Raw genomic sequence first — 9,894 nt, forward strand, 5'->3', positions numbered from 1 at the left:
ACATAAGAAATATTATTTATCATTTTTAATCTATTTTGGATGTGGCATCAAATTGTTAAAAAAAAAAAAAAAACTATTTCATTTATATTTCAATCATTTGATATCGGGTAAGAAAATAATAATAAAATGATAATTAACATAAATTTTAGATAAGTGCTACATCGACCGAGGATGTAGCACGAGATCCATCCCGATAATTTTTATTTATTTATTTATTTTTATATATTCTTAAACATTTAAAAAAAAAATTTACAACATTACTTAAAAATACTTTCTTAATCATTAATTTAAAATAATAAAAAAAAATTATCGGGACCAACATTCGGTGGCTCTAATATTTTTATAAATTTTATATTGCCACGGATGCCAATAGATAGGGTGCGAATCGCCTGGATCAAGAACTGTCCGGATTGAAGGAGACATTTGAACATATCTTTACAAAAAGCAACCTTACCCGGAGGACCTCATATCAGGGAAAATGAAAAAGTGGGTTTACCTTTGTTCACTCTCATGACCATATCCAATCGAGAAAATGTAGTATAATCAAAGAAACATACTCTTCTTTTGCGGGTTTGATTCATCTCCTTTCTACCTCCAAGTCTTTCTCTGCCAACTTAATTAAAAGTCCTTGAAAGTGACTCCATTAAATGTAAAGGAAATTCACCAGAAAATATTGGGCATTGTATAGTTGTATCCACAGAAGTCTCTTTCTTTTCCTACAAGATAGAGAGAAGTAGAAACTTTGAATGATAATCCATTTGACAGTGGATGAAATCTGTCAGTTCCTTTCCATTATTGGGTTCATTAAATTCTCATTTTGTAATAAAATTTTTTTTTACATTTGGTTAGGTAGTCCTGGATCCATTACCCTTCGGGATCCAAAGCCAAAATTGGAAAAGAAAGTAAGAAGGAAATAAGAAAAGAGATACTTGGTCTTGCAAGAAATGGTCAATCAAGTATAAGGTTTTTGTCTGATTTTGATCATTGGTTTCCGGTTTTGGGCCAAGGGATCAAATTAAAATAACATTATGCCAAGATTTTACTATTATTTTATATATTTCATTGCTTGTATGTTTTAGATCTGAGCTAAGGCATTAAGGAGGCCTGTTGTCTCTGACAAAAAGTCCTCCTTAATAAAAGCATATCAGAGGTAGATTTGCAGCTCACAACAGATAGCTGACACCCCTCCAAAGACTCGGGGGTGTTAGAATCTGGGCAGTGGAATCAGAGTAGGTATCATAAAAGATTCCCTTTTCCCATTTATTTTTTCCTCGATGAAGAGTAAAATGTAACTAGATTATTGGGTTTTCGTTATTTTGCTCGAAGAATCAGAGTGATCACAAGGGTTTTGGTGTAGTGCTAGAAATATGGATGATTTTCCGAAGGTTTTGTGTGGGTGGAGCTGGGAGGAGAACAAATTGTTTGAGCTGGCTTTGGCAGTGGTTGATGAACAGGACCCAGATCGGTGGGAAGTGGTTGCAGCCATGGTCGGGGGAAAGAAGAGTGCAGAGGATGTGCATAAACATTATGTGAGCCTTTTGGAGGATTTGCAGGTTATAGAATCTGGTAAGCTGGACCATAAACTGGGGGAACCTCAGCCTTATCATCAAGTTGATTGCTCTCAATCCATATGCTGGAGTGATGGAGATAACAAGTATGCTATTCTCTCTTTCTGCAGCACAATTGCTTCAATCTCCCTTCCTTTGTTGATTTAGTTTAAGATTTGCTTTGCATGTTCACGTTTTTCTTTTGTTTGTCTTTCATGTACTCATGAATAATTTTTTTGTCTTTATCTGTTCAAATCTCACAAGATTAAAAAAATAAAATAAAGATGCAAGGCTTACTTTGATCTTCAAGGGATTCCCTTCTTGTTCCTTCCTTTGACCTGTAGTACTCTACCGTTTTATCAGAATATGTGCGATGGAATTAAATTGAAATTTAGGAAATGCATTCTTCATCCAAAGAAGGGGAGGAAGATCATGTTATAAAACACGTACGTATATGAAGTTTCATATCCATTATCGTTGATTCTTGAAGTTAAATTCAAAACCTCGTATCCTTTCATGTTCTAAACATTCTCAATTGAACTAAACAAAGGCAAAGCAAACTTATCTGGGTTCCGCGGCAATACGTCCTACTTTTCTTTCCTTTACAGATAAATTAAAGGACTTTGGCTTCCCAGTTTCCCGACTGCCTAGTCTGCCTTTACTTTGGATTTCCTCACAATATTAAGTGAAAAAGATATGCAACTCTCGCAATTGAATAAGCCGTACCTGGGCTCAATGAGTCCTCTGGTTCACCTGTTGATGTTCTGCCGAGGAGTAAATGATGTCTATATTATACTGTTCATCAGTTGTTTTTCATTTGTTATACGCTCAGTCACAAATTTAAAGAAAGCTGATGAAATACTGTTCATCAGTTGTTTTTCATTTGTTCATTTAAATGATGTTGGTTTAGTGATTCATGCTGTATTGTAGTTTCTGATACTGTAATCCTTTGCTTTGCAGCTTGCTCGTTCGATTAGATATAAACTGATCTCTGGAACCGACGGGCTATTTACAAGAGAACACATAGCCTGCCTGAACAGAGCTGCTAGTTATAGTTAGTGCATCTGTTTCAAGTTTTATCCGTAGTTTGCGAAGGTAATCAATCAATCTCTTCTTTCTAACACTGATGGAAGTTGTCTCCTGTCCATGAAATTGCTAGCAAGCCAGAAAGACTCAATTTCCAATTCCAAACTGTGAATAGCAGAAATTGGTTTAAAGCATTGTTTATCAACTCGGACTCAAAACACCATACTGTGGACTGTAGTTTTTTTTTTTTTTTGAATCGTAATTTACTGATATGGGTGACTTAATTACAATAGACCCTCTGATGGTCTGTATGGAGAACCAGAAACAAGTCTAACCTAAACCCATATCATGAATGTGAAAGACACTGAAGGGTGCATTTTGATTCTCGTTTTGTTCTAGTTATAAGGTGTGCCAAAACATGTTCTGTTTTGAGTAATCTCTGCATTCGCCATTCGGAAATTCATTCTGTGACACATTGATTTGTTTTTAATGAACCACCTGGGCTGGCATGTGAGAAGGACCAAAGCATCATTACATTCGAATACCTGGAATGGTTCTGCAGTTTGTAACATGAGAAAAGAAATGGCATTCAAAACATACGATTGTCATTCCACAGTGTTTTCTAATTGCAACAAGCCATTCGTCCTAGAGATTATTGTACAAACAAAGTGTCCAAAGCTACGCGTACATAATTTATAGGGATAGAAGAAAGATCATATCTAATGTGTGTGCTGCTGCTAATTAATTTCTGATCAATGCTAATGCATTTCCAGATTCTCTATCGGAAGATCCAATAATGGATAAACACTAGCATTGCTTCTGAAGCACAAACTTCATGGAACTTTTCAGCTGACATAGCACTCTATTACCTGCAATGAAACAATTTGACAATCAAGGCACAGTAACTTGGGTAGATGACACTTACTTTTCTTCTTTTTAGTAGATATAATTGCTGATTACACTTCAAAAGAAATACAAATCAATTGAATGCGAATGATCTGCATAAAAAACAAAAAAATATGACAAAATCACAAGCTAGTTATATAATGCAACCTCAGAGACCAGAAAGAAAGTACCCAGGAGCTCACTCTTTCTTGAACAAACATTTTAATATATGCAATTGTGTGTAGGAATAAGGAAATGTGTGTGAGAGAGTGAAACCAAATTAAAAGATTAATGTAGGGGAGAGGAGAGAAAAGAGGAGAGAGGCACAGCCAGGGAAGAGGCAGTGCATGAGTAGAGCCACAACAGGCTCCAATCCTGTCGACGGTTCCATCCATGCTCTGCCCACTCCCTGTCTATGTTTGTTCTCTTGCTGTTGTCTCTCAAACTTCTCTTTCTCCTCACCTATTCACCTTTACCTCACATATCTGTCACCATCTCAACAATTGTCAAAACAACAATAATCAATCTCCCAACAATGAGATTTTTGCCTCAAAGCTTCTGTTTTTACCACAGGCTCAGGCTGCTTCTGTTTATGCCTATGCTCCGTCATTTTGCTCTATATATAATGCCAAGAAGGCAAAGGGAGGTTGTCGTACATGTACAAGAACTTTGAGATTTTTAGTTGAACAAGCTGGCTATGTACTACCTCTTTTGTGTACTGACAGAAAATAAAAGTCAGAAGGAGAAAATAAACGTACTACCCCTCTTTGCTCCTTGTACTCCAATCTGCTCAACCATGGTACTGCAGTGCAACCTCGTTTTTACAGAAAATTCAGAATTCAAGACAAAATCATTTTGGAATCTGATAGTCCTCAGGGGGAAAAAAGAGATAGATGTTATGTAGTGGTTCTTGTCGGGATCATAAATTATGGTAAGTATTCTTAAGATATAAAATAAATAATAAAATTTATTTATTTTTATTAGATTAAATTTTTGAAATAATTTGTGATTTCACATGATATCAGAGTAGTGATCTTGAATTCGCACCATGACTCTATATTTTATTCCATTTAATTAAATATTCTATGTTGGGCTATCCATTAAGGGAGAGTCTAATCCACACATGAGGGAGAGTGTTAAGATATAAAATAAATAATAAAATCTATATCTTCCCATCAATTTAAACTTTTGAGACAATTAGCGATTAACAACTACGATTTTCCCATCTCAATATTAGAAGATCTCTAATTTAATTTCAAATTTCAAATTTCAAATTAAGGTAGTAGTATCATCTGAATTACTTAATTTCAAATAATGGTTATTATTTAAAAAACTCCACCGTAAAATTGTCTAAAAAATATAGACGATCCCCACCTGATTGTAAATAAGGGTGTGTGATGGAAGTATCTCTATTACTTTTGAACAGATAATATATATATATATATATATATATATATATATATATATATATATATAAGCAAGGGGGATTAATTGAAAGAAAGGTTTGCAATTATTCTATAGAGCTAGAAATGAACAATATTCCCTCGAGTAAGATAAGAAGATAGCAACCCTGATGGAACCTGCAAAGTTTTCCATGGTCCTAAAATAATCAATTTTGGCTTTTCCGCATGCATAAAAAGAGGCGTTTCAGATTAATGGTGTGGGCAACATAGCCAGGACAACCTTCATGGTTTGCATCATGTGGTCATGATGCTCTTCAGCCAAAACCAATCCAGCTTTGAATAGTATGAGCAAGGTGCCATCCCATTACGATTCTAATCCAAAGACACAATCTATGAGCAGATATGACATTTGACAACCTCTTCAATCTGCCGTCTCAGAGTGTGTAATTCAAGCATACTCTTTTTAAAAAATAATAAAATTTATTATTTAAAAATTAATTTTTTTTTCATGTGAGTTTACATTCGCCTATATTTTATAAAGAAAATAGGTGAAACTTGCATGCTCTAAACTATACAAATAATTTTCCATCTTATTTATATGCCATTTTTTCCCTTGAGCATGTATTCGCCATTTATTTATATTCGAAAATTAAATCTGAAATATATCTTAATCTGTTCTACCAGATAAAAAAAAAAAAAAAATCTGTTCACCGTTGATTGAGTCCAAAGGCCATAGACACAATTTATAAAAAGAAATATAAGTGTCGTACAGTCGTTTTGAAATAAATAAATAAATATGAGATTTATATTAAAAAAATTAATTTTTTATAAATAAATTTTACTAATTTTTAAAATAATTACATGACGTATTCTACTAACATTACTCATTTACGAATCAATCAGCCATCTGATCTCGTTAACGAAGTCACGGGCTCGTCAGGACTGCCCAACTTCGAGACCTCTCTACTCTTTACCTTTTTGGTACTCTATAAAACATGACTCCGATCCGAACTTTTTGGCCGATGCAACGTGGAAAGCTGCAAACCAAGTTGCTGAAAAAAGCAACACATCTCTCTGCTTTAGATCTGATGCATAAACCATCAATTGCTTGCTTGATTCCGTGAAACTCATATTCTGTTTTAACATTAAACATTTGGTGAGTTGTTAGGTGCCAAACCCAAATGGTAGGGCCATGACACTTTCTAGAACCAAACAAGTAACAACTATGATCTAACCCATGATTTTCTCCGAACTACTTGACTTCTGTCCTTGGCGGCGGATGGTTACATACGTCATGCACCACGGTGGGCAAGTGTATTTGGAGGAGACAACTTCGCATATCTTAGGTTTGGTTATGGAGTTGAGTTGAGATGAAATGAAATATTTTATTAAAAATTAAATAAAATAGTATTATATATTTTTTTATTTGAAAAAATTTACTTATTTGTTATATTTTGTATGAGAGTTTAATTTTTTTTAATAATTATATAAGATGAGATAAGATAAGATGATTTAATTTTATGTAATCAAACCAACCTTCTAATCAAGCTTTTAGTCAAGCAAGGTGCAAGAGGGCCTATTCAGTAATACTTTGGTTTTAAATTTTCCAAAAAAGAAATCAGAGGCTCTTTGAAAATTGCTCAGGCAGGGTTTGTAGATGATTTTGAGATGCACGTGTAAACTTCCCAATCTGGTTGGTCAGAAGTGCGTATTGCCAAATTTAGGTTTGAATTGCTGCTACTTGTGGCAAGTTGTACTCATTTTTCAGTTTAATTTTCTCTCGTTAGTTTTGGGCTTTATGATGTTTTCATCATGACCATCAAGACGTTAGGATCGGTAGTCATGGTATTCAACAATTGTAAGCGAGTTCAACAAAAAAATAATGAGGTGCAGACGTGCCGTCCTCTTTCTTTCCTTCTTTTTTTCCTTTAAAAGAAACGAAAAACTTTGGATATATGTTAATAGAACTACAAAGTGTAAGAGTTTTATTTAAACTCAATGTCCCACATACTTATTTTGATAGAGTTTGGAATAGTTTAAAACTTATTAGTTAATAGATGAGTTATAATGGAATAAGAAAACTCCTAATAGATAAAATTAATTCTATATCTCTAATCATAGTTAAACACAAAGTCTTAGATTTCTTGATGGTCAGAAATCTATAAATAACACTGAGGGGTTAAAGGGTTCACACCTATAATATTAGAGTGCCTCTAGCCATCGGAAGAAACTAGTAAGGCTAAGTTGTTAGGGTGATCATTCTCTCATAGTTAGATTAATTTCTTCATCAAACAGATGGACAAAGGTACGTATTTAATTATCATTATTTTATTATTGTGGATCATAGAAAAGCAAATATCCAATTATTAATATTCATGTTAAAATATTTAACATGTGGTATATTTGATTTCATATGTACTTTTGCATTTGTGATTTTATCATGCGAAAGAATAAAAGATTGCCTTGTTTATCTGAAAGGGAAATTACGATATACTCTATTTTATTGTTTGTTTTTCAAAAATCTAGAGCGATACACATTCACTAACGTATTAGGTTTCCAATGTATCTATCTATCCTTTTGCCGTACTGCGCATCAACTTTACTTTTGGTTTTATTCCATGCTTTCTTTGTGTATTGTTTACATTGATTGCGTGTTGGGGAAAATGTTGTATTGTATCTGTGCTAGGTAAAGGGGTTGAGAAACCGCCATGAATGTATAATGGTGGAGCCGCTATGTGTCGGCATCATGCGACATAAGGTGGCCTTGTCACTATGCCGGCAAAGGGGCAGCGCAAAGGAGCTATGTAGTCTCGAATCGGCGTTGCCCTTGCCTAATTGAGAATCTTGTCGGGGCTTATGGTTTTTGGCACTTAGGAGGAGGCTGGGAACCTCTTCCACGACGATTCTGTGACGGCAGCACAGAGGGCTTTATAGCACAGTGGTCGCTGCGTGATGTTAGTTAAATAAAAAAAAATTAAAAAAAAAAGGACGGGAAGATGACCTCAAGGTCACCGGTGGAAGGACGACGGAGACTCATTGTTGCCCTCTCCTCGCCGACGACACCATAGTCGCAGCTTAAGGCTGCGGTAGTTGAAACTTGAAAGGATTAGTGGCAGCGGCTGGAAGTTGAAGAAGATGCGATTAGGGTTCCTGTTATGCAATGAGGGATGGGCTACTGGGCTGGGCCGTGGCCCAGTCCAACACTAAGAGAAAAGAAATGAGCCACTGATGTGGCCCAGCCCGGAAGAAGAAAAAAAAAAAAGAAAAAACAGAATGGAAAATCGGGCTGTAGGCCCTGTACAGAAGGATCGGTCAGATTATAATATTATTTATTAAAAAAAATCTGAAATTTTATTTTTCTTTTATATGAATGTTATTATTGTTAAATACATGTATTAAAGTTTATTAAGTTTTTTATACATGTTATTATTGGTATATACTTGTATTAAATTAAATTTTATGCATGTTATTATTGTTAAATACATGTATTAAATTTTATTAAATGTCATATGCATGTTATTATTGTTAAATACATGTATTAAATATTTTGTACATGTTATTATTAAATACATGTATGAATTATTTATTTTGACTCTCATTGTCATGCCGTGTATATTTGTTTATTTAATATAGGGCAAATGATTTACATCAAAATTAAAGAAAAAATTGATTGCTCAAAGGTACAAAATTTTCTTAATTTTGGTGAAAAATCATTAAACTCCATAGTAAGGTGGATAAAATTGGAGTGAACAATTTGTGTGCCAAGATCTACTCCCAAATGAGGGTTTTGATGACATTACTAGTTCATCCATTAAAGTAAAAGTTGAGGTGAACAATTTGTATACGAGAGTTTACTTCCACAGGAGAATTCTGGTGATACAACTAGTTAATTCATCTATATAATTTAAAGTTGGAAGGAATACTATGTATGCCAGAGTTTACTCCCAAAAGAGAATTTTGGTGATACAGCTAGTTCATCTATATAATTTAACGTTGGAGGGAACACTTTGTATGTTAGAGTTTACTCCTAAAGGAGAATTCTGATGATATAACTAGTTCATCCACATAATTTAATACTGGTTAGAACACTTTGTGTATTAAGATCTACTCCCAAATGAGGGTCTTGATGACACTATTAGTTCATCCATAATTGATTAAATTCTGATTATTGTTTCTGAGTGTCGAACTCAAAGCATTAATGTGATTAAAATGCTTTTCTCGCAGTAAGTATACAAATATTTTTACAATGTTTTCTGTACGGAATTGACTTTAGTATAGAGAAACATGAGTATATCAAATTTATACTACGAGTTTTAGACCCTGGTTTATCCATTTTAAGTCTTAACATCAATTATTATTGAGAATAGTGATAAGAGTAAAAAAAGTACAATGTTTTAGATTATTGGATTAATTACTATATATTAAACTATAGGAATTTCTTAGTTTTGTACATAATGGTTTACTTCAAATGTATTATTATTTCATTAAGTAATGAGGTATGAAAAAGTTGGTTGCATGATTGCTAGCCAGATAAAAATTTATTTTGCTCATTTGTATAAAAAATCATTTGTATCTTTTGGGAAATAAGGGAAATAATGGTGATGAAAATATAAGAATTGTGTCAATTGAAGTTTGAAAGAAATAATGACACATGAAGGTTTAGGTGTCGTAAACATGAGACATAATTCGAAAGGAAGAGTAAACCTTTTTTCTGTATAAGTTTTGAATCAGATCTTATACATATTTATACATTCTTTTTATATTGAACTTGAGTGCAAATGTTTATATGTATTATATTTGTATAAATTTCAAATCAGATCTTATACATGTTTATACATTTTCTTTAGATTAAACTAGAGTACAAATGTTCAAATATTCAAATTGTTTCAAAATGCCATTTATGTTTGTTCCATTTTTCCTTCCAATAAAATTTTTATTTGTCATGCCTTCATAATTAGCGTTTTTTGTTTAAAGTTTTTACCCGTGAGGCATGTATTGGAATCAAATGAAAAATTGTTTATGAAAACTTTTTA

General features: G+C 33.4%; 1 protein-coding gene and 1 long non-coding RNA gene across 4 annotated transcripts; one reads left to right on the forward strand and one right to left on the reverse strand.

The window, feature by feature from the left end:
- The first annotated feature begins 535 nt into the window (after positions 1–535).
- On the forward strand, positions 536–2,778 carry LOC108981764 (protein RADIALIS-like 3). 3 transcript variants are annotated; one of them, XM_035682941.1, is made up of 3 exons: positions 536–1,233; positions 1,327–1,654; positions 2,508–2,778. In XM_035682941.1, the coding sequence occupies exons 2-3, from the start codon at positions 1,368–1,370 to the stop codon at positions 2,533–2,535; spliced, it is 315 nt and encodes a 104-aa protein (XP_035538834.1). In that variant the 5' UTR covers positions 536–1,233; positions 1,327–1,367; the 3' UTR covers positions 2,536–2,778. The 3 variants fall into 3 exon arrangements, with proteins under 3 accessions (XP_035538834.1, XP_035538835.1, XP_035538833.1); XM_035682942.1 differs by having other exon boundaries at positions 536–1,229; XM_035682940.1 differs by having other exon boundaries at positions 538–1,654.
- Positions 2,779–2,811: 33 nt separating this feature from the next.
- On the reverse strand, positions 2,812–4,359 carry LOC118343837. The gene is made up of 2 exons (XR_004797618.1): positions 3,935–4,359; positions 2,812–3,571 (listed from the first exon to the last, which is right to left on the reverse strand). It is a non-coding gene; the product is annotated as an uncharacterized LOC118343837 (long non-coding RNA).
- Between the last annotated feature and the right edge of the window lie 5,535 nt (positions 4,360–9,894).

The sequence above is a fragment of the Juglans regia genome, chromosome 11 (genome assembly GCF_001411555.2).
Source record: "Juglans regia cultivar Chandler chromosome 11, Walnut 2.0, whole genome shotgun sequence".
In the NCBI taxonomy this organism is placed as follows: Eukaryota; Viridiplantae; Streptophyta; class Magnoliopsida; order Fagales; family Juglandaceae; genus Juglans; species Juglans regia.

Coding starts and splice junctions, on each gene's coding strand:
- LOC108981764 (XM_035682941.1), top strand. CDS start 1,368: ATGGATGATTTTCCGAAGGTTTTGTGTGGGTGGAGCTGGGAGGAGAAC. Junction 1,655..2,507: donor TGGAGTGATGGAGATAACAA/GTATGCTATTCT, acceptor TTTGCTTTGCAG/CTTGCTCGTTCGATTAGATA.